Source organism: Lissotriton vulgaris, chromosome 2_1 (assembly GCF_964263255.1).
Source record: "Lissotriton vulgaris chromosome 2_1, aLisVul1.2, whole genome shotgun sequence".
Classification (NCBI taxonomy): domain Eukaryota; kingdom Metazoa; phylum Chordata; class Amphibia; order Caudata; family Salamandridae; genus Lissotriton; species Lissotriton vulgaris.
In genome coordinates, this window is record NC_141687.1 from 2112564042 (window position 1) to 2112590140 (window position 26099).

The following is a 26099-nucleotide window of genomic DNA, read 5'->3' on the forward strand; positions in this document are numbered from 1 at the left end:
GGGGGGAGACTTCAACAGTTCCTGCCAGTCTGGAAGTCCATCACCACAGACAGGTGGGTCACACAGCTTATCCAGTACGGTTATTGTCTGGAGTTAACATCCACTCCACCCAACATACCCCCAAGACACCGTCCTATGTCCGCCAAGCATTTGCACTTATTGCAGCAGGAGGTCCTAGTCATGCTGCAAAAAGGGGCAATCGAGCTTGTGCCTGTGGAAGAAAGAGGCACAGGAGTTTACTCACTGTACTTCTTGATACCAAAAAAGGACGGGTCCCTCAGACCCATACTGAACCTCGGGCCCCTCAATCAGTACATTCTGTCGGAGCACTTTCACATGCTAACACTGCAGCAAGTCCTACCGTTGCTCAGTCAGGGGGATTTTCTCGCAACTTTAGATCTAAAAGATGCGTATTTTCATATTCCGCTGCACCCGTCACACAAAAAATACCTCCGGTTCACCATCCAAAACCAACTTTACCAGTTCAAAGTACTACCTTTCGGAGTCACCACGGCACCCAGGGTGTTTACAAAGTGCCTGGCGACGGTGGCGGCACACCTAAGGAGACAAAACATTCACGTCTACCCTTTTCTGGACGACTGGCTCATCCAGGCAAAGTCAGCCCAGCAGTGTGCCGCCCACATGTCCCACACCATTCCACCTTCTTCACGATCTGGGATTCTCACTGAATTACCCAAAGTCCCACCCGCAACCCGCCCTCATACGGCAGTATCTGGGTGTGACGATAAACACTCTGGCAGCCACAGCACATCCAAATTCAGTGAGAGTCAGCAACATTCAATCGCTGATACAGAAATTCAGACCTCAACACTCTCTTCCAGCACAAGTGTTCATGCAGTTGATAGGCATGATGGCCTCCTGCATCTCCATAGACCCGCACGCGAGACTACATATGCGTCCGCTTCAGGAGTGCTTAGCACGTCACTGGACTCAGGCTCACTGACAGTTGAAAGACCTAGTGTTGGTGACCGGTCGTGCATACAACTCTCTGCATTGGTGGAATCCACAAAACCTTTGCAAGGGACGACCGTTCCAGGAGCCTGTGCCACAGATCATTCTGACGACGGACGCTTCTCTCCAGGGTTGGGGAGCTCATGTACTCCACTACACTGTGCAGGGACTATGGACACCACAGCAAAGGAAGATGCACATCAATGTTCTAGAACTGATGGCTATCTTCATGGCAATGAAAGCATTCAAGGTACATCTGTGCAACAAGGTTGTGTTGATCCGGACGGACAACATGCCTGCCATGTACTACATCCAGAAGCAGGGAGGTACACACTCTCCACAGTTGTCTCATCTGGCTCAGAACATGTGGAAGTGGGCCATTCAAAGGAATATCTTCCTCCTGGCGGAACACCTCCCGGGCAAGGACAATCAGATGGCGGACCTGCTCAGTAGGTACAGCCACCAAATGCACGAGTGGGAGATACATCCATCAGTACTCCACCCGTACTTCCTAAGGTGGGGTCATCCAGAGATAGACCTGTTCGCCACAAAGGAAAACGCCAAATGCCGAAGCTTTGCCGCCAGTTTCCACACCCACAGTCGCAGGGCAATGCGATATGGATGAACTGGTCAGGCAAATTTGCGTACACTTTTCCCCCAGCACCTCTAATACCGCTGGTGGCACGCAAGCTGAAGCAGCACTCGATGACTCTCATCCTGGTTGCTCCGACGTGGGCTCGCCAACCATGGTACACCACGTTTCTGGAACTGTCCGTGGTACCGCATCAAAGGCTGCGCCTCACACCCAAGCTTTTGACTCAGAGCCATGGCGACATTCAGCATCCAGATCCGCAACAGCTCAACCTGGCGATCTGGCTCCTGAGGTCTTAGAGTTTGGCTACCTCAACTTACCTCCTGACTGTATGGACATAATCAGGGAGGCAAGGAAGCCCACCACCAGAGCATGCTATGCGGCGAAATGGAAGCAGTTTGTCATTTATTGTGCAGACCACAACATTTACCCGCTGGATGCATCTATTCAGAACATCATTTGTTATCTCTTACATCTGTACAAATGTAATCTGGCCTATGCTTCCATTCGTATACATCTATCCGCAATGGCTGCTTATCTCCAAAACAGACAGCACCTCTCCCTTTTCAGAGTGCCTGCCATTAAAGCCTTTCTGGAAGGACTCAAACGAGTCCTTCCTCCGCAGACACCACCAGCTCCCGAGTGGAACCTAAATGTGGTCCTCATCAGGCTGATGGGTCCCCCTTTCGAACCACTGCATTCATGCGAGATTCAGTTCTTGACATGGAAAGTGGCTTTCCTGATAGCGATTACGTCGCTACGACGAGTTAGTGAACTCCAAGCACTAACTATCCAAGAGCCATTTATTCAAATTCATTCCAACAGGGTGGTGCTTCGCACTAACCCTAAGTTCCTTCCTAAGGTGGTTCCTCAGTTCCATATCAACCAGACTATAGAACTACCTGTGTTCTTCCAAAATCCCGAGTCAGTTGCGGAGAGGATGCTCCACACACTTGACGTCAAGAGGGCCTTAATGTACTACATTGATAGGACCAAAGATTTTCGGAAGACTAAACAACTATTTGTTGCCTTTTAGCCACAACACAAAGGCAACCCCATTTCCAAGGCTGGTATAGCCAGGGGGATCGTTAAGTGTATTCAGATCTGCTATCAGAAAGCCAAGCGCACTCTCACCATTCCACCGGGGGCCCACTCCACCCGGAAGTTGGGGCCTCCATGGCTTTTCTTGGAAATATTCCTTTGGAAGACATATGTAGAGCAGCCACATGGTCTACCACACACACATTTACAAAACACTACTGTGTTGATGTGCACTCCAAACAGCAGGCAGCTGTAGGGCAGGCTGTTCTAAAAACACTTTTCCCAACTTCTGCAGCTGGCACAGGCGGCCGCCGTTAATGGAGGGACTGCTATGTATTCTATGCACAGATAGGAATTCAGCAGCCCACATGCCTCGAACCGAATATGCTACCTACCAGTATGCATCTGTTCTTGGCATGTAGGGCTGCTGACATTCATATCGCCCGCCCTCCTCCCCGGCGCCTGTAGCGGCTGCAGCATTCACACATACTTCTAGCATGGTCATCATTCACAGAGTTTCACTCCATCTTTGCCACAATGGCTAAAAACAGTCGATGCCCATGCGCACTGTAGTCCAGGGGAGGAGCCACCTATCTCGTGATACTTCGAAGACTCTTCCAGGACAACAATGTGCGATCATCCGGACCCAACACTAGGCGGCGATCTATGCACAGATATGAATGTCAACAGCCCTACATGCCAAGAACAGATGCATACTGGTAAGTAGCATATTCGTTACCAAGGGCAATGACAACAGCCAATGAAAAATATGGGAGGGCTACCACAGCATACTCTACTGCACCATGCCTCGCAGAGCGTGCAGCGCATGCGTGCTACCGCTAGGCTCGACCTAAAAACATTTTGCTAAACTACTGTAACATTTCAGGTACCATTTCTTTGCAGCATCATTTAATAACATGGGTTTATGCTTGCTAGTATTTCCCAAAAATATTTATAATGGAAAATCAGTGTAACCAGTCTCAATAAGGTTATGGGAAACAAAAATAAACAAGCATTGCCAAAAGCAGTAGGTCTGAAATTGGTCAGTTTTTTAGTTTTGTCAATGTGTGTATTGTTTTGGCATGGTTTTTGTAAAACCTTATTGGTGTGGGAACTGCCTCGCCATTATAACGAACAGTGGTAAAAGCAAAAATTGTTTTTGGTCTAAAAAGCCCACACTGTCACAGTAGTTGCTGGCACTGAAAAAAACGACCTTGTGTGCTGATGTGCTACTTGGGAAATAGCAAAAGGCTGTCACTCACAGTGAAACCTGCCGATACAAAGAGAGATTGACAGACTTTTAATAAACCAAAAGGTCATGCTGAAAGCCAAACCAAATTAGGAGCCCAATTATTAAAGAAAGTTTCAAAAGTGAACCTATGGTAATTGTCCTTGCATTAAGTGCAGCTATACAGCTTTTGTGAATTCCCAAGAATTCACTGAAGTAGGACAAGAAATGGTACGACTAGAAAATATTTGTGGACTGCACTTTAGCTTGAGAAAATATGCATGTTCAGATGTTCAGATGTTCTCATGCGGAAATCTGTTTACAAGTTCACTTTCCCTCCAACCACTTTTTTCCAAATTCTGTAAGAATGTTTACATCTGCCGTTGACAGGAGTAAATTTCCAACATTCTCAGTGTGGGAAAAGATTAGAGAAGAGTTGTTGAAAACCTTTAAACATGCGAGTTAATAGTATTGCACAGTCTCAAAACAGCCTTCTAACCCTGTAACTATTGCTTACCACTACCTTCCGCTCGAGTATGTAGATCTGCAGAAACGTGGTAACATAAGAGGATTGCAAGTATTCAAACACTACTATGGTATGAACCCTGGCATAATCAGAGGCACTATATCAGAGTTCCTATATAATGAGATTGCTGCCATAATTTGTTGCTGCACTACATGGCACCAAAGGGACAAGTGGATTTTGTTAAAGAACAAGTAGATTTATGAAGCAACCTGCCCCATGGACAAGTAGATATTTTATTAAATTACACACCCCTGTATTCGGGCCCAGACCCTAGGACTTTAGATTACTTCTGGACTCGAGACGAATTTCTGCCAAGGAGAAAGGTGGGAAAACTGAAGGAGAAGTACTGCCCCTTTGCTGTGTGGGGTTGGCCTGCAGTGGCTGTTTCTGCCAAGGAGAGGACCACGAATTTGCTGTGCATCCTGCTTGAAGATCTCCAAGGGCTTGGTATAGAGCTTGCCTCCTGTTCTGACCTCCTGCACCTGGAACTGCTGTTTCAGCTGCCACAGAGGGAAGTAGCAACACTGACGAAGGCGAGCGACACTGCGACCTGCAACAAAGCCGTTGGCACCGTTCATGAAGTACACAACACACTGCCCCGTCTTAAACTGCAGCATGGCGCTTGCTGACGCCGCACCGTCCCGACTTGATGCCATCACCGAGGCCGTTGAATGCGAGCCGAGGGCAATACTCGTGACGCTCCTGGCGCACCGCCCGACTTGCACTGCAGCCCCGACTTCACCGACGCCAGTACTTCATTGCAGAGCCGATACCCGACATGGATTACCTACCTAATCCATTGACCCCACATCGTTGGAAGGAACAGACACCTCGACACCACCACAACGTTGCCTCCCCAGCAACAGTAAAGAACCGATGCCTCACCTCCCCTGTATTGCAGTAAGGAACCACCGCCTCACCTCCCATGTGGTCGCAAGGAAGGTTGCCTCCCGACACCAACAAAGCAACACCTTCCCAACGCCGTGCACCATCATTGTTTTAATCTTTTACCAAGGTACTGTTCTTTGGGGTCAGTTTGAATCCGGGCCCAATACCGCGCACCTTGCAGTTGGCGCTGGTCTTTGGGATTTTCAGCTGTCACTACGTCGTAATAGCCCTAGGTGGAGCTATTTGTTTCTACAAGCTTTATTTTGTGAATAACCTATTTTTGATGATATCTTGATATGTTTGGTCGATTTTTGTTGATTTGGTCTTGTCTTGTTTAGATAAAGATTTCCTATTTTTCTAAACTTGTGTGGTGTCCATTTGTAGTGTTTTCACTGTGTTACTGTATGTGTGCATAAATGCTTTACACACTGCCTCCGTGATAAGCCTGTCTGCTCGTGCTAAGCTAACAAGGGGGTGAGCAGGGCTTGTCTAAGGGCGGAACTCCCTTACCCTGACTAGCAGCAAGGGTCCCTACTTGAAGAAAGGTGCAAACCATTGCCAACTAGAGACCCCCATTTTTAACAGCAGGGCATGCAAAGAGGACATGAGACAGTTTTCCTAAAAGCCTCACACGTGGGGCTAACCATAGATTCAGATGCTACCCATTTAAAAATCATTATATACTAAGTTTCATAAATTCCTTGTAACCCCTTGGCTATTAGGCTCTTACTAAATACCCCCCATAAGCCACACCTAGTGTTTTTTCCTTTGTGATAGCCTTCTTTTTCCTGCAGCCTTTCTCTGTACTCTGTTGAATTAACTATCTTATCCCATTTTGTCACAGTTGTGCAGTGCTCTGTTGCTTATGTAACTAGGCTTTTGCTATATAAATAGTATGCATACGAATTCACCCATCTTCTTTCAACAGAAATTCCATTACAAGAACCTCCTCCTAGGCGAGCATGATGTTCCACTTACCTGCATTGAACAAATTGTTGTAGGTAAGTACTAATTATTATTTAAGAAGATGGATGCGTAATTTGCTTTACATATGAACTGCTTACAGTTTTGCCTAGACTGGACATTAAAGTTGGAAGCTGTGCGAAAGGGAAAGAAAGTATGAAACCACACCTGAAGTATTCTTCAAAAGAGACCTTTCTTTGTCCTCAAGTTAAAATGCTGAACAAGGATAACACTTACTTTAAATGTCCTGTGCTTTACTATTTTTCAACTAGGTTGTTTTGCCTTTTTCCTTATTAGCTTAAATCTTTATACCATATTTTCTTATGATAAACTATAACTTTTGTATGTAAAATTCATTATTATTCCATAGAGAGCAAATGTCTTGCATTTCACCAAGTTTGACCGCAAAGATATTATCCTCTGAGCACAGAGATTGTGCTTCGGGCCAGCCCTCTTCAGCCATTTATTTAAGACACACATTTGATGAATCTAGAGGAGTGTACACTTTTTAGGTCGAGTTATTTATAACTCTAAACCTATTGGGGCTAAACTAAGAGCTAAACTAAGCTCTCCAAAAATGCGGATTTCCAGAAGTGCATGTGTTCCGTGCACGCGCTTTTATCCGCCTGCCTGGCATCACCACATCAATGCCAGCCATCTGTTGCTTCCCCAGCGTGGTGCCGCCAGCAGCTTCACTTCAAAGGGATCCGCTCCGCCCCCTGCTGCAACAAAGGCTTTCATTTCGCGGCCGCGTTTATTTACTTTCATTTTGCGCTGCGTTTTTTTTCTGCCCCTGTTTGGCTTGTTTAATCTCATAGATGCATTGTATACAGAAAGCAATTGTTTTTGCTTCACTCCACACTGCAGCTGGCTTTTTAAATGCTTTGCTTAAGACTCACAGTGTAAGGCATTTTTGTTTTACCTTCCCTTCCCCGTTTAATGGACATATATCGTGGATCTTTTACTTGCGCACATGTGATATAATACCATCAATAAATGAACAAGTAGCATACGGTATTAAATGTAAGGAGCTAAGCGACTTTTAAGAAATGTTTTGTTCACAGTGGTTTCAGGAATGACAGCAAATAAATCGGCCCCAGGCTAGAATTACATAGGAGAGTAGCCTTGTTGTGATCACACAGCAAAGCCTTAAAAGAAAACAACTCGAAGCCGGAGGGCCGTGTGCTCGAGCAGACCAAGTATGCGCGGGAGATTAGCACTGAGGAAGTGAATGCTAATGCTGCAGAAACGCATCATCCTTCTAGAAAAACTCGCGAGTTTACACTTTGATGGCACACGCAGCAGGCTCGCTCTCATTCCGTCTGAGCTGTTCCTCGCCTTCCGCCCTCCGGATTACTTCGCACAATGCATCTGAAGACCGGGGAAGGAAAACAGTCCAACACAAAAATAAAGGACGTTTGTGGAATTCGCCTGGCAGGCGCGTTTTAAGGATATATGTGACTAATTTAATTAGAAAAATTATAGAATCACATGAGAGAACTCTGGGGTTCACACGGACTCGGAAGCAGAAACAAAGTGTTGTCAAATTCATAGATTCTGTCATTACATGTTCAAAATATATATATATTTATTTATTTTTGTCCTCATTTTGCAACATATATGTGTAAGGTTCTACTCTGGGCCCATTCCATCCAAACCTTCTATCCCTTCACGGCCCCTTATTGGTCTATCTGAGGAGGGGTGTTTCTCATTTCCGTTGTTTTTAGGATTTGGGAACTCCTGTGACCTTTATTATAATCAATAATTCTGTTTTTGTGGGAATGAGCTAGCCTTCCTGGCTACTCGACAGGAATTATTCCAGTCTGAATTATTGTCTCCGCTTTAATCATTGGACTTTGTTTTTCGAGACCACATTCACTCGTTAAGATGTCTATTCCATATTCTAAAAGTTTTCCCAGATTTCCCAAAATTTTAACTTTTTACCCGGTTTCCCTTGTCTGTCATTTCTATTAGTTTTTATTACTGAGTTTAGCCAGTCCCCATGCTGTGGCAGTGTTGGTTTAATCCAATGTATACAAATTTGACGTCTAGCCAGAAGTATCAGTACAAACAGTAATCTTTCTTGGTTTTTTGTTAACTTACCCCATTCGCTATTCATGTCGATCCCAAAGATAATAAGAGTTATACTTACATTTACTTGTTTTCCCAAAACCAGTGATATCATCTTACCCACTTCTTTCCAGAAGGTGTCTATCATGGGGCAGTCTATGAACATGTGTAGATCATTTGCCTTTTCCAGTCCGCATTTTGGGCAAGATTTGGCGGTGGTTCCTTTGAATTTAGAGAATTATTTTGGGGTCCAATATGCTCTGTGTATTGTGAAAAGATGATTTCTCTTCAGCGCGGCTGGTTTTATGTGGGACCAACACTTTTCCAATGATTTTGTCCAAATGTTATATATATCTACGTCTGGTATGTCTTTCCTCCATAATGCTTCTGGAATCTGTACATCTTCTTCTCCTGCTGTGATTAAAGCCTAATACCACCTGGATATTTCCTTTTTTATTGGGGAGGATTTCAGCATTTCTTTCTCCATGTTTTCATTTCCCTCTTTCTTATCTGTAATCGATTTTGCCCAGCTTGTCAATTGATAGTATTTAAATTTGGACGCTGTTTCATTTGTAATTATAGCTAGTTGGTTCCAGGGGATTATGATGTTTCCTGCCATCAGTTGACCCATTTTACAATTCCATTTTCCTTTAAAGGTAGGGCCAAAAAGTCTTTTAAACATTCTGGAGTGCCTGGTGAATCCCAGATGGGGGCATGTGAGCTATAATATGGTATGTTTAAAGTGCTTCTACCTTGGTACCATAATTTTACTGCATTGATTAATATCTTCAGTTTTATCTTTTTGAAAAATTTTGGGTGTCCAAATTTATATAGGAAATGATCACATCTGCCTGTCATATTTTGCAGATAGTCAGGGAAAAACTGGGAGCTCTTAAGAAGTGGTCTCATATTTTTAAATTGGAATGCCTTACAGTATTCAATAAGATCAGGACTTGCTATTCCCCCTTCATGCTTTGCTCTCCTTAATTTTTTCCATGATATTCTTGTTCCTTTCGATGACCAAATAAAACTTGTGATTTCACCATGAATCTTCTTCAAGGCGTCTCTCTTGAATTCCAATGGGATTGTATCAAAGAGATAGGTGAATTTGGGCGCAATGGACATTTTTATTATATTTGATCTCCCCAGGAAACTAAGAGGTAGCCCATCCCATACTTTGAGTAATTTCGTGGTTTCAATGGCGATTCTATTCAGATTTATCTGGGGTATTTTTTCTATATCTTTCACCAATGTGATACCTAAGTATTTTATTTTTTCTTTTGTGTATGGGTTATTGACGGGTGTGTTCCAGCTCATAGCTTCGGTTTTTTCTTGATTTGTCAGGTATCCTGATACTCTTCCAAATTTGGCTATTGTGGACTCTATTGCAGCAGCAGAGCTCTTATAGTCATTTGTAAAAATCATCAGATCGTCGGCATATAGTACCACCTTTTTAGACCAGTCCTGATGATGAAAAGGGGTTATTGTGGCATGGTTTCTTAGAGAGGCTGCAAGGGCTTCAATATATAAATTGAAAAGCAGGGGTGACAGTGGGCATCCTTGCCTTGTCCCTCTTTGTATGTCAATATTGTTTGTAAGGTTCCCGTTGACTAATATCTTAGCCCTTGGTTTGGTATATATCTCTGCCACCATGTTACAGAAATGTTCCCCTAGATTATATTTACTAATGACTGTTAAGGAATGTCCAGTTTACTCTGTCAAACGCTTTGGCAGCGTCAAAGGTGATTATGGTTAGTGGGACTTTTTCTGCGATGGCTATATCTATTGCAGCAAAGAGTTCATGTGTGATTTCTTGTATTTGTCTACCTTTTTACGAAGCCTTTTTGATCAGGATTTATCAGTTTTGTCATTATCACGGCTAGTCTTTTCGCCATGACCTGCATATATATTTTATAATCACAGTTGAGTAGCTGCCGCTTATGCCCCGGAAGAGGAAGGACAATCTCGCAACTACGCTCCGGCAACCTCTGCTGGCGTCCGATGCTGCTGCCCAGAGACCGCCGTATGCTGCGCGAAGAATCTCAGGATCTCGTGCACCCATCCCCTTATAGAGAGGCATTGAGAAGTGATCAACTACGTTTTTTTTCTGTTCGTCTAGCTGTCCATGATCATGGCTCGTGTGCGGCGAGCGCGGAGCTCACAGCCGGAGACTCCTATCCTGCCGCCATCTTCCTCCAGCTGCTGCCTGTTCAAAATATTGTTGCACATAATGTCAATACTTACCCCTCTGGTTTAAATGACTGCACTTGCAAAACTGATTTTATTTTATTTTTACGTACCACGCCCATAGCTGCAGGGACAAAAGATCACTTTACAATTTGGAAAGCAACTAAGTTATCATTAAGCGTTGTGTTGTCCACCAGTCAGCCTTTTGTCTTTGTTAATGTTTATTTTGTCTTGTCATGACGTTTGCAAATTTTTATTGTTGAACGACTCTACCAGACCACTGTAAATCTAAATATTTGTAGTCTCAAAAAACACACATTGCCATAGTAGTCCCTGGCACAGAAGTCCATCTTCTGCCTGTGACTGCAGCGCTGAGATACCCCTTGAGGTGAGACTTGTGCTATATTACATTTGTTTAACATTTGACATATTTAACAAAGGTCAGAATGCCATCTCTCCCAGTGAAGCTAGCCAGTGGCTGAAGTGGCCTCACATTTTGCACCATGCTGCACGATGTAGTGAGAGGAAGCAAGATGTGAATGACACAATAACAGATCAATGGATGTAGTGGCTTGGCTGAATGCCCTTATAAGCAGAGGGGTAACGCAGGCCCGTGCGTCGTAGGGGGGACAGCCTTCTGGGGCTCCACTGTCTTGGGCTCTCCACTTTTCCTCTGTTTCCGTCTCACTCTCTCCTGCCCTTTCACTGTCTTGGCCTCTCCACTCTTCCTCTATTTCTGTTTCACGCTCTCCTGCCCCTTCACTGTCTTGGCCTCTCCACTCTTTGTCTCACTCTCTCCTACCCCTTCACTGTCTGGCCTCTCCACTCTTCCTCTATTTCTGTTTCACGCTCTCCTGCCCCTTCACTGTCTTGGCCTCTCCACTCTTTGTCTCACTCTCTCCTACCCCTTCACGGTCTTGGCCTCGCCACTCTTCCTCTATTTCTGTCTCACTCTCTCCTGCCCCTTCAATGTCTTGGCCTCTCCATTCTTCCTCTATTTCTGTCTCACGCTCTCCTGCCCCTTCACTGTCTTGGCCTCGCCACTCTTCCTCTATTTCTGTCTCACTCTCTCCTGCCCCTTCAATGTCTTGGCCTCTCCATTCTTCCTCTATTTCTGTCTCACGCTCTCCTGCCCCTTCACTGTCTTGGCCTCTCCACTCTTCCTCTATTTCTGTCTCACTCTCTCCTGCCCCTTCACTGTCTTGGCCTCTCCACTCTTCCTCTATATCTGTCTCACTTTCTCCTGCCCCTTCCCTGTCTTGGCCTCTCCACTCTTCCTTCGTTTCTGTCTCACTCTCTCCTGCCCCTTCACTGTCTTGGCCTCTCCACTCATCCTCTATTTCTGTCTCACTCTCTCCTGCCCCTTCACTGTCTTGGCCTCTCCACTCTTCCTCTATTTCTGTCTCACTCTCTCCTGCCCCTTCCCTGTCTTGTTGTGCCTTTCTGCCCTCTGCATCACCACATCATCACTCTGGCCACCCCAGCATCACTCTGCGCCACCCCAGTATCACTCAGCACCACACATTATCCCCACCTCAGCACCACCACATTATCCCCACCTCAGCACCATCACAGCACCACTCAGCAGCACCACCACAGCACCACCCCAGCATCACTCAGCACCACCCCAGCATCACTCAGCGCCACCCCAGCATCACTCAGCACCACCACATTATCACTCAGCACCACCACATTATCACTCAGCACCACCACATTATCACTCAACACCACCACATTATCCCCACCTCAGTACCACTCAGCACCATCACAGCACCACCACAGCACTACCACAGCACCACCACAGCATCACTCAGCACCACCACAGCATCAGCATCACTCAGCACCACCACAGCACCACTCGGCAGCACCACTCGGCGCCACCCCAGCATCACTCGGCGCCACCCCAGCATCACTCGGCGCCACCCCAGCATCACTCGGCGCCACCCCAGCATCACTCGGCGCCACCCCAGCATCACTCGGCGCCACCCCAGCATCACTCGGCGCCACCCCAGCATCACTCGGCGCCACCCCAGCATCACTCGGCGCCACCCCAGCATCACTCGGCGCCACCCCAGCATCACTCGGCGCCACCCCAGCATCACTCGGCGCCACCCCAGCATCACTCGGCGCCACCCCAGCATCACTCGGCGCCACCCCAGCATCACTCGGCGCCACCCCAGCATCACTCGGCGCCACCCCAGCATCACTCGGCGCCACCCCAGCATCACTCGGCGCCACCCCAGCATCACTCGGCGCCACCCCAGCATCACTCGGCGCCACCCCAGCATCACTCGGCGCCACCCCAGCATCACTCGGCGCCCCCCCAGCATCACTCGGCGCCCCCCCAGCATCACTCGGCGCCCCCCCAGCATCACTCGGCGCCCCCCAGCATCACTCAGCACCACCGCAGCATCCCTCAGCACCACCGCAGCATCCCTCAGCACCACCGCAGCATCACTCAGCACCACCGCAGCATCACTCAGCACCACCACAGCATCACTCAGCACCACCACAGCATCACTCAGCACCACCACAGCATCACTCAGCACCACCACAGCATCACTCAGCACCACCACAGCATCACTCAGCACCACAACAGCATCACTCAGCAGCACCACTACAGCATCACTCTGGAGCACCACTACAGCATCACTCTGGAGCACCACTACAGCATCACTCTGGAGCACCACTACAGCATCACTCAGCAGCACCACTACAGCATCACTCTGGAGCACCACTACAGCATCACTCTGGAGCACCACTACAGCATCACTCTGGAGCACCACTACAGCATCACTCTGGAGCACCACTACAGCATCACTCTGGAGCACCACAGCATCACTCTGGAACACCACAGCATCACTCTGGAACACCACAGCATCACTCTGGAACACCACAGCATCACTCTGGAACACCACAGCATCACTCTGGAACACCACAGCATCACTCTGGAACACCACAGCATCACTCTGGAACACCACAGCATCACTCTGGAACACCACAGCATCACTCTGGAACACCACAGCATCACTCTGGAACACCACAGCATCACTCTGGAACACCACAGCATCACTCTGGAACACCACAGCATCACTCTGGAACACAACAGCATCCCTCTGGAACACCACAGCATCCCTCTGGAACACAACAGCATCACTATGCGCTACCACAGCATCACTCTGGAACACCACAGCATTCCTCTGGGGCCGCCACAGCATCCCTCTGGGGCCGCCACAGCATCCCTCTGGGGCCGCCACAGCATCACTTGGGGCCGCCACAGCATCCCTCTGGGCCGCCACAGCATCCCTCGGGGCCGCCACAGCATCCCTCTGGGCCGCCACAGCATCCCTCGGGGCCGCCACAGCATCCCTCGGGGCCGCCACAGCATCCCTCGGGGCCGCCACAGCATCACTCGGGCCGCCACAGCATCACTCGGGCCGCCACAGCATCACTCGGGCCGCCACAGCATCACTCGGGGCCGCCACAGCATCACTCGGGGCCGCCACAGCATCACTCGGGGCCGCCACAGCATCACTCGGGGCCGCCACAGCATCACTCGGGGCCGCCACAGCATCACTCGGGGCCGCCACAGCATCACTCGGGCCGCCACAGTATCACTCGGGCCGCCACAGTATCACTCGGGGCCGCCACAGTGGCCCTCCGGGGCGCAACAGCGGCCCTCCGGGCCGCCACAGCGTCACTCGGGCCGCCACAGCGTCTCTCGGGGCCGCCACAGCGTCACTCGGGGCCACCACAGCATCACTCGGGGCCACCACAGCATCACTGAACGCCGCCACAGCATCACTGAACGCCGCCACAGCATCACTGAACGCCGCCACAGCATCACTGAACGCCGCCACAGCATCACTGAACGCCGCCACAGCATCACTGAACGCCACAGCATCACTGAACGCCACAGCATCACTGAACGCCACAGCATCACTGAACGCCACAGCATCACTGAACGCCACAGCATCACTGAACGCCACAGCATCACTGAACGCCACAGCATCACTGAACGCCACAGCATCACTCTGCGCTACCACAGCATCACTGAACGCCACAGCATCACTCTGCGCTACCACAGCATCACTGAATGCCACAGCATCACTGAATGCCACAGCATCACTGAATGCCACAGCATCACTGAATGCCACAGCATCACTGCGCTACCACAGCATCACTGCGCTACCACAGCATCACTGAACGCCACAGCATCACTCTGCGCTACCACAGCATCACTGAACGCCACAGCATCACTGAACGCAACAGCATCACTGAACGCAACAGCATCACTGAACGCAACAGCATCACTGAACGCAACAGCATCACTCTGCGCTACCACAGCATCATTGAACGCCACAGCATCACTCTGCGCTACCACAGCATCACTCTGCGCTACCACAGCATCACTCTGCGCTACCACAGCATCACTCTGCGCTACCACAGCATCACTCTGCGCTACCACAGCATCACTCTGCGCTACTACAGCATCACTGAACGCCACAGCATCACTCTGCGCTACCACAGCATCACTGAACGCCACAGCATCACTCTGCGCTACCACAGCATCACTGAACGCCACAGCATCACTCTGCGCTACCACAGCATCACTGAACGCCACAGCATCACTCTGCGCTACCACAGCATCACTGAACGCCACAGCATCACTCTGCGCTACCACAGCATCACTGAACGCCACAGCATCACTCTGCGCTACCACAGCATCACTGAACTCCACAGCATCACTGAACTCCACAGCATCACTCCGCGCCATCACAGCATCAATATGTGCAACCATTCAACAACAACTGGTTCAAATATGTTCTCTCAATGTTTCAAGCTTTATTACAAATGTCACAAAAAGATGTTAATATTTCACTTCTGTTATAGGATTTTCGTCACAATAAAATACACTAAACATAATCTTCACAAAAGTTATTTACAAAAGTTTAAGCTATTGCCATTATAAATTACAATCACTTTTATTTAAGTATTAATTATTTCAAAAAATTAAAAGCCATTGTTATTTGTAATAATACATCTAAGTCACTTAAATACAAAGTGTCACATTTGCGAAAGTTATAACTATTGGCATTGTAAATGACAAAGCTATTAATTTAGCTATTTTCAAAACCAACACATAAATAAAATAATTGTCATTTACAAGACTAATAGCTCAAACTTTCCTGATGCGAGACCTATTGCATTGCAAATGCTTGTTAGTCTTCTGGTGTAGTGAGAGAGTGGTTTCAGGAGCGAGATCACTCAACATGTATCATAAATGGGTCCTTTAATTAATTGTTTCTGACATGCACATGCCTTCTAATTTTATTGCGAGAAAGCAAAGGAGACCTAAATGATGGAAGGAATGCAGAACAGATCATTCACATCTAGTCAATACAGCTCGGTTAAATCCACCGTTCTTTTGCCTAACCATGCCACCCTAGTTTAGACCCAGCCATATACAAATCAGTCTTGACTCTACTCGGTCTGACCTTCCAAGCCAGGTCCTAGCTGGACCAAAAACAAGCAACCTGGGGACCGATTTTGGGGTATCACCCCTCATCAGCCAGGCTAGCTTGAATCCAGTGGCACAGTGAACCTGGGACCCACGACTGGGCATACGCGATCAAAAGACACACAAATGATTGACGGAATGCGGAACAAATCAAACATTCACTCCTAGTCAAGAGATCTGGGTTAAATCCATTCTTCTTTTTCTCACCATGCCACTTCAGTTTAGACCCAGCCATATGCAAATCAGTCTTGACCCTGCTCCTCATGGGAACAGTGCATGTGTCACTCTGAGTGGGACGGGTATTCCCAGAAGTTCGTCCCGTGCTCTTCATGCCACTAGAGGCAAGCTAGCCTGGCTGATGAGGGGTGATACCCCAAAACTGGTACCAAGATGTTAGATTCCGGTCCAGGTAGGACCTGGCCTGGCAGTTCGGGCTCGACTGTTCCCATGGGGAGCAGAGTCAAGATTGATTTGCATATGGCTGGGTTTAAACTGGAATGACATGGGGAGCAATATAATAATGGATTGAAGCCCAGGTCTCTGTACTGGTTATTGTTTGGCATTCTGTCAATCAGTTTTTCTTTTTTGCATTCTAATGTAATTGGGCATCCATAAAGAAACATTATGTTCATACGCAGGTGCTTCTTGGCGCCTTAGGAAAATACAACCATAAAATCTAAAAGCGCTGGGAAAAAGGGCAGAAGATACTTAATTATTAAAAAGTAATGTTTTCGTCTGGTGTTAAAGCAGAGTAGATTTGTTTCTCCCCTCAAACTTAAAGGGCAAGTGTTCCACTGTTTGACCACTGCTAGACATGTAGTCTCCATAAGCAACTCTGCTGGTCCTAGTGGCAGCAAGCAACAATTGGTATGCATGTTTGAGGGACCATGGTGACTGTTGTTAGAAGGAAAAAGTACTCCCTGAAAAAATAGTGATCTTAGTTGATGGGCTTTATGGACAGTTTTTAGGCCCTTAAAGGCTACCAGAGATTGCACAAGAAGCCAGTGTAGAGATTGCACTACTGGAGACATATGCAATGTTCGGGAAGGGCTTTTTAAGCACTCGTGCATATTGAGCAAGTTGCAAATGGTGATTCAAGGTAGATTTATTACGATAGTCAAGATGAGAATGAATGGTAGTGTTCACTACTGGCGTATGCAAAGAGGGATCAATAAAGTGGAAAATCTTTTGGTGAAGGTGAGAAGATTAGGTTTCAGGCAACAGGGTGCAGTCAAAGAGTACTGCTAGGTTCCACACGACTGTCAAAGGATCGGGTCCCGCTCAAACCAAACCCCTAAACATTTGATTTCATCTTTAGGGGCAGGAGCATCACCCAGGCAGGGAGGCCAGATGGACTTGGGCAGCGCTGTTAATTGGTGGCCCAGGAGAAAGATCTCTGTTTTCGCTCCATTTAGTTTGAGCCGAGAGCTGGACATTCAGGAATAGATTCCTGAAAAGACATGCAAAAAGATTTTCCACGCACCTCTCGTGTTGGGATAACGAGACGACTAGTTGGGTGTCGTCAGCATAGGTGACTATTTTTATCCCAAATGGATTAACCACCTCCTCCAGTGGGGACATATAAACGTTGAAAAGGGTGGGGCTCAATGAAGAGCCCTGATGTACTCCACAATGGAGAGGGATGGATTTAGTGGTTGCACTGCCTTAACAGATCTGGAAAGATCGAGAGCTCAGAAAAGATAAGAGCCATTGTAACGCCATGCCAGAGATTCCCAATCCCGCAAGTCGCTGGATTAGAATACCATGGTCCACCGTGTCGAAAGCTGCACTAAGATCCAGGAGGATCGCGGCTGCAGACCCTCCCTGAATCTAAGATGCATCTTGCCTCTTCCGCCACCGCTATCAGGGCGGATTCAGTCCCCTGATCCGGACGAAAGCTCGTTTGTGAGTTACGCAGCAGCATGTTGTTTTCCAAAAATGAAGAAAGCTGCAGGTTAACCACTCTCTCCGTGATTTTACTAAGCCCAGGTAATAGCGATATTGGGCGAAAGTTTCCCAAATCTGCGGGATCAAGCCCTGGCTTTTTAAGAAGAGCCTTCACCCTTGCTTGCTTCCAGCTGGGGGGGACAGCACCCCGGGTAAGGGAAGCATTTATAAGCTCCGTAGCTACGGGGGCAATGGTGTCTGAGATAATTTTGAGAATGTGCATAGGCCCTGGGTCAGACGGGGAGCCGCTTTTCAGAGAAGACCGAGTTTTACAAAAATCTTCACTAGTTAAGGGGAGAAGGAGTCCAGCACTGGGCCAGGTGTACGGGCACAGTGGTCGGCAAAGTCAGGAGTTGACTCACTATGCGGAAGACTCTCTAAATTTTTTTGAATTTTCGTATCAAAAAAGTCAGCTAGTTGATTACATCTAGCTTCTGAGTTCTCCTGCCTATTTGAGGAGGAGGGGACTTTCAGCAGTTCTTTGACTATTTTAAAGGTTTCCCTAGATGAGTTAGAGTCGGTTTTAATTCTTTCCTCCAGGAAGGCTGACTGGGCTGTTTTTCGGGCGGTTTTATAAAGCCTCATAGCAGAACGGTATGCTGCCTTATTATTGGCCGACCAGTCTTTTTGCCATGTGCGTTCTAGTTTTTTGCACTTTTTCCTCATATTTCTAAGTTCCGTCGTATACCATGGTGTTTTGAAGGCACTGCTCTTCTTAGTTCTACTTTTCCTAGGCAGTACCACATCTAGATATTTGTTCAGCCAACTACGAAAATTAGTATGCGCCACTAGTGGGTCCGGTTCTGGCATGGGTATTGTTTGTTCAAGTGTCCGGATAAAGTTCTCAAGGGGTAGCTTAGACCAAGCTCTCTCTAATGTACGAGATAGTGTGGCGTATGGTGTATTCCATGCAAATGGAACCAAGAAATGATCGGTCCATGGAAGAGGGAGAGGGAGGCTGGAATCCAGTTGAATAATATTGGTAAATATTGGGTCCAATAAATGTCCATTAGTGTGAGTAGCCTCCTTGTCTATAAGGTTAAGCTCGAAATATTTAAAATCGAGCCTGAGATCAGCTGCCACCTTGTCATCAGGATCATTGAAATGTAAGTTAAGATCTCCTAGTATCATAAAATTAGAGGAAGACGCAGCTGCGGCTATAGTGGTATCTAAAAGAGATTCTTTGAATTGTTTTATGCAGCCCGGGGGACGATAGATAAGGAGACCTGACAGAGAGTTGTTAGGGGTGATTTGGATAATAAAATGGCTACTTTCTGAGTCGGCTTTACAACTGTCTTCTATCCTACATGTAAACCTGTCTTTATAGATTATGGCCAGGCCACCTCCCTTCCCATGCACTCTATGTTGGCACTGAATAAGGAAGCCAGCCGGAAGGGCACTAACAATATCAAACTCTGAGTTGGGGGATAGCCATGTCTCAGTTAGAAACAATATATCCAGGTTCCCCTCCTGGAGCATGAGGTTAATCTCAGTTGCGTGCTTTGGTAGAGACCTGCAATTAAAGAGTGCCATGCTAAGAGGACTCCGGGCCTTGTCATCAGATCTATTTGCCTGAGTAATTTTAGGACAGGACTGGCATTGTCTGAATTGACTTTTGGCACTCTCCCGTTGACCACACTGAGGTCTTACCTTTTGCCTTAGCTGAAGAAGCTCGTCCCTGGAGTATTTCCTGCGATCCTTTGAGATGGAATAGGGCAGAGTATTTGGCCCACGGCCCGGTCTGGCGCGGAGGGGCGCAGACCGGTTTGCCGGCGCGCCCGCTGCGCGTACAGGCAATGACGTTCATTTTGTAGTGTCTGGGCCGACAATCGCCCGGACACTAGTGCGCTGACCTGATTTGATTCTCCAAAGATGGCGCCCAAAGTCTGCGCCCGTGGGGTGTTTGCAAGCTGACAGAGCCCTAAATCGGCCCTCGATTCCCACCTGAGCAGTGAAGGGGACCCACAGCGATCCCGAATTCGATCTGTCTGCTTTGAATTAATAAGGCCAGTCATTTTAAAACTTGAAACAAAGCACCACAAAATGCGTGAATTAAAAATTGCGAGGGGAATAGGAACAGGAGGAGCAAGTGAGTGCGAATATGCCCTAACTCCCGTCTTGAACGCCTCAGGAGCTCTAAGTTCTTAACTTATTGGTGTTGGATACCCGCACCACTGCCATGTGGTTTTAATTATCGTGCCCAGACACTGGCGCGATAATTGAAACCACATCTCTTGCTATGGCGCGCGCGCCACTCGCGGATTTGTTTGTTTTGGATCCATTTCACAGGAAGCAACTAAATGAAAGAAGGAAAGAGAGGTGGGCTGCTCGTTTGAATTACTGCAACCAACTTCTTACACTCATTACATCTAGTTTGCATCTTTTGTTTGATGGGATTCTTTGAATGTATTGAGACTTTTTTTTAAACTTTATTTTCATTTTTTTTCTTCTTTTAATCAGATAAAGACATTGGGAGGAGGCGGGGCCGGGGGGCTCGCGAGGCGCTGGGGACGGCGGGGGAGAGGGAGTGGGATGATGATTTTATGAATGTTCTACCTCATCACAAAGGCGCAGCGAGGTGTGACACCCTCCTTCCTGTGTTTTTTCCGAGGAAATAAAATTTGCAGCCAGAGAGCAGGTCTTCAAGTGCAGCCGCTGAGCAGAGCCCGTCTTATAGGGATATTATATTTTAAATTAAGGTAGAACAACTAACCCCGGAAGATATTGATACCCTGCCAGGAAACATTATCCCCGGCAGAGAACAGCTTGGCATGATTGAGGCGGGCTTAGGGACAGCTCTCAGCGAGTTTGGAGGCGAAAAACTGCATTTGGAAACTCCGATCTCCTTTCTGTATCCATTAGACCGGTCGGTGTTCTGGCGACCAGTCCACAGATAATGGCCTGGCCCTGTCCTCAGTTACTACGCCTCCCATCCCAATTACTGCATACTAAGATGTCTGAGGCAGTGGAATAGTGCCGAGTGACTGAGAGAGCGGGAAGGGTGGGGCAGGGAGCAGGCAGCAAACAGGACTGCGTGTCCCATCAGGACTCCCTTGCGTGACCTTGAGATCTCACGACTCTTTACTTCTGCATGCTCCACCCAAAAGCAGACACGCTTAATATTCATATATCTATGTACTGGCAAGTACAACATGCAGTGCTGTGAAAGTGCCACACCCATCCACACGCCTCTATGCATCAAAGCACCCAACTGCTCACTCCACAATAGAGTCTTTACACCAACCTGGTGATCTTTTTAAGTGTTAGTTTGCAAACATCCACCTCAAATTGGGCCAATCGAGTGAGCAAGTCTGGCTTCCTTCAGAGGATTTCAGGGGTCTCCACTCTCCACCAACATTTCCCCCCCAAAATGAGGCCAAGTTGTGCATTTATTGCACTGTTAGTGTAAATGTTAAGGCCCATATTTATCATAGTGTTGCGTTGCCCTTGCGCCCTTGGTGGCCCAAGGGCGACCCAACACTAAAGTTAAATTTATCAAGCCACACAAGGTCACCATGCATGGCTTGATAAATCTGGAGTAACACAGTGCACACAAATCGCTGCATTGCGTTACTCTGCCCCAGGGAGGCTTCCATGGGTGGAGTGTGGGAGTTTGCACACATTCACCCATGGATTTTGGTGCATTCCCAGATTTACCATTAGTGGTAGACCTGGGAATGCGTCAAAATGCTACCCCTCCCTAGGGGAGGCCTAACGAGGAAAAATATATTTATTTCTTGTTGTTTTTTAGGTAGAGCCTGGGCACCGCATGGCTGCTCAGTGAGGCATGCGGTATTCACGTAGGGAATTGAAGCTCCACCCACTCTCCGTCCACTTTCCGTCCATATTTTGCATTGGCTTGTGTGATTGTACACTGTAAACTGTGGCTGTTCATTGGTCAAAAGGCTTAGTAGTCCCTCCTTACTATTGCCTTGTCTCATTTTGTAACTACCCAGTGGCGACACCCCCTATTATGTTTGTTGTTACTCTGTAGGCTTTAATTCCAGCCTCTGAGCACTTTTTTCTAAAATAGCTTTTTCCTGCCTGCTGTTGCAGACAGGACCCGCTCTCTCCTAGGCTTTAAAAAAAAAATGTATGGCACATATTTGCAATGCAAGAGGTCTCACATTTGCGAGACTTTGACCTATTGGCATTGTAAATGGCATTGCCTTTTATTTATCTGTTTTAAAAAGAACACATAAATAATTGGCAGTCATTTACAATGCCAATTTCTCAAACTCTCGTAAATGCGAGACCTTGCATTGCAAATGCTTGTTTGACTGGTAGACTCTTACACATTAGAGAGGTTAAATATAATCTTAGTAAGCTGATATGAGCCCCCTGCTTTATTCAGTAATTGGACAATGGTAACATGTACATGGTATGCAGAAATGGTGAACGGATTGACCCTTTCGGAGTACAGAGTGGGTACTTCTGATCACTCTAAAATTAAAGATTTAATGTACTTCAAGACCATACCAGTGCTTCTAGGGTCTTGAAGCAGGATGTTGTAGTCAGTGGTACAAATTCGACAGACGTTTCTTAAGAGGTCTAGTATGCCTGATTCTCCTTTATGAATGAGCTGGTGAAGATCATCAAAGGCCGACAGGACTACCAGCTCAGTGCTATGACTAGGAAGGAAACCTACTTGTTGCCCGTCCATTAGGTCATTCAATACGGCAAAGTCCTGAATATGAATAAAGACCACTTTTTCCAGGTAAGTTAACAGTGAGATGGATCTATATTCCAGGGTAGATTTCCTTAGCAGAGGTATCAGTACGGCTGCCTTCCAGAGGTATGGAAAGTGCCATGCTTTAGCAAGCTGTTAAAAACAGGCAGATGATGTCACTTGTGGCTGAGAAGAGACTTTAGTTGCTGTTCTGTTACGGGATCATTTGGTGTATCTATAGGGCGGCTGTTAGTTACAGTCTGTAAGAATTCCTCTTTTTAGGTCGAGCATTCGAGACCTCTCGTATATACTTTAGTATATACTTATATCTGTATGTACTTTGTGGGCTCTGGAGATCAGCCCTAGGAATTATCTGCTTTTGCTTAGGGACTTTTTTATGTTCAGCTGCCTCTATTTAACTGTCTTGATAGAAAACGACCAGCAGAGGTCAGTAAAATCCCAGAATTGCTTTCTGCTTAGGGACTTTATTATTTTAATTCTTCTGGCAACTGCCTCTATTTAACTTAATAGAGAGAAAACGACCAGCAGAGGTCAGTAAAATACCAGAATCACTTAGGCATTACCTAGAGTCTAATCCATAGAAATGGTCTTCCATGAGCACCCGTAGACAATATATTTTTCACATCTATTTTTTCAGTGATATGACTATCGAAGGTCATGATTTCATGTTAAAAACAGCTTTGGATTTTACCATTTCCCACTGGAAGGCAATATTTCTCTCCATGTGTTCCCATCCCTGGCGTGTCACGCAGTTTGATGCTTATTTTCCCTCCATGTTAAAGAACAGTCAATGTTTCAGCACTCAGGCTAATATACTGCATGGCTAAATACATAAAGGGTCCCAAAAGCGAGAACAATTGCATTGCAAATGCTTGTTTAATTTGTGTGATGGAGTCCAGTTGGCTCCTTGACTGCAAAATAGATTTAAAAGGTGCAGTGGTAATAGGAATTGGATCATTAATGATTGAGTTCTGCAAAGTGGATGTTTTCTCTGAGGGGACAAGAGGCAAAATTTTCACAAAGTACTTGTGAAGGTAGGATTTTGAATCTTATTGGCTTGCATTTTCAAAGTTCAGCAGCCATGCGAAAGACCTGTTTAGATAGGCTTCTTACAGAGAAGGACATTTTCTCAACTTTCCTTTTTGGTAAATATATGAGAGCATTACAGAGTAGTACGCTACTTATGTGAAGTGGAGTAGTATCTTTTCTATTTCTTTTCAGCTGTCTGAACTTCTAGCTTAAGTTTTTTAAAGTTCTATGTGCCCCTTCACTCTCCACAGCTAACATGTTAAGCCTCCTCACATTGCAGAAGTGAGAGTGGGGAGGGTTGGCCCCTTCTCCTTCACACTGCCAAAATACATGGAGAAAGGCTCTGCATTACACCCCTCATACTTGCCCATGGGAGAGTGGTGGAAATTGTACTTCCCTCTTGCCTTGCCAGTGACCAGGGGCCAGATGTAGGTGAAATAGATTTACTGATTTTTAATTACCGAATTTTACCGATTCGGTAATTAAAAATCGGTAAATCTATGGGGTGGACATGTAGGTATTCCAGATGTGCTGGAATACCGATTCGGATGATTTCGGTATTTACCGTTTCGGTAAATACCGAATCGGTAATGCCCATTCATTCCTATGAGCTTTGAAGCCCATAGGAATGAATGGGCATTACCGATTCGGTATTTACCGAATCGGTAAATACCGATTTTCACAAGGGTGCAGGGGGTGTCACTTTGACACCCTCTGGCACCCCCGAAACAGGCTTGGGTGCCATGTGGCAGGCATACATGCCCTAAGGGCAGGTCTGCCTGTCACATGGCATAGGTGTGCATGCACACATGTGCATGCACACCGGAATCGGTATTTTATCATCAAATTGGATTTGATGGTAAAATACCGATTAGTTAAGGCTCCTGGGACTCTGAAGAGTTCCACCTACATCTGGGTGGCTCAGATAAGGTAAATTTACCGATTTTTATTTTTTATTTTACCGAATCGGTAAAATTACTGAATCGGTAATTTTACCGATTCTGTAAAATACTGCCCCCTACATACCTATCGCCTATTTACCGATCGGTAACGGCCGAAAATACAGATTTTCGGCCGTTACCGACCGACCTACATCTGGCCCTATGTCTTGAAATTGTGAGGCTAAGGTGTCCTATGCCCTGTTACCAATTGGTACTGGGCTTGATGCAAGCTGTTGTTCACCTGCTGCATAATGTTGGTTGTATGCATGTATGATGGATGTTGTGTTAGCATATGATTTATGTTTTGTACAAGGTGGCTTTGTGTTTAAGAAAAGGTGTTTGGCATTGTGAAGAGTGTATTCTGAAAATGAAGGTTAAGCTGAATTAGTACTGTGGGGTAGGTGAAGGTCGTATAAATCTTATAATGTTCTTTGGAGCACTCTGTTATCTCAATATGATTTCCTTTTAATTCGTGTAGTTTTTGTGCTACTATCTCCCAGTGTTTTGTCTGAGAACACTGTGTGTATAAGTCAATGGAAGGAAAAGTGGGGATTCCACTTTTGGCAGAGGTGTGCACACTTGTACTTCAGACCATGAGGTCTAGTTCACATTCATTCTGTAAAATGATTTATTCAAACGTGTTTCTTTTTGAAAAAGTATTTGAATATTTATTTCATATTCATACTCAATCTTCATTTTATTTGCAAATCCATGTCACTTTATAAATTCCACGTATACCCAATGCATTTCGGGTTATGGATCACCCTTCCTCAGGGGTCTGCATGTGGAAAAAACAAGGATACTTTGAGCCAGCCTTATAAAACATAATAATACATAACCATGTCTCATGAATATAAGCTTAATTAATTGCGACAATTCATAAAAGCTTCATCAATAATCAATCTTAAACTTGTGGAGATTATAAACACTATCTGATGGTTTACGGGTCAACAAAAACAGTTGTAAAATGGGATTGATCGCGACCGGGTGTAATGTGGGTTACTAACATTATACGTATGTATATCCGGATGCTATTCAGTTATCTAAAATTCAAAAAGATATGCTAGCTCTTCACCTTTTTAAAAAACGCTAGAGGAATGACCACTACAAAGGACTGGAATTTCAGACATTATAGAAATTATGCAAAACAGACAAAACATTCGGAAAAACGGAGCTCCGTTTTCCCGCGGTTACTTACAGTGGTGGAAAGTGACTTCTGACTCGATAATCGACCAATCTGGGTAACGCTAGCTACCAGTGAACCTGCTTAAGGTTGTGTCGCTCGATGTGATTGGTTACCTGCATGGTCACATGGTAGTGCCACCTAGACCAACCTAGATTGTGATTCCCTTCCAATGCAAATCTTACTAACTACGTCTGGTTTTCTCTTTATGATAACAAATGACACGATTGGACCGCAGTGTGGTCACATGATCGCGGCGACAATTTATCGCGAAAATACCATATTAAATGTGAATAGAATCAATCTAGTGAAAAAATTGGT

General features: G+C 46.3%; 1 protein-coding gene across 2 annotated transcripts in view; it reads left to right on the forward strand.

The window, feature by feature from the left end:
• Positions 1-26099, forward strand: part of MTMR10 (myotubularin related protein 10) — a 441272-nt gene that overhangs the window by 200024 nt on the left and 215149 nt on the right. For both annotated transcript variants that reach the window (XM_086958381.1, XM_086958382.1), the window contains one exon: positions 6176-6248. In XM_086958381.1, the coding sequence (XP_086814507.1) occupies positions 6176-6248 (73 nt within the window). The remainder of the gene's footprint in view (positions 1-6175; positions 6249-26099) is intronic.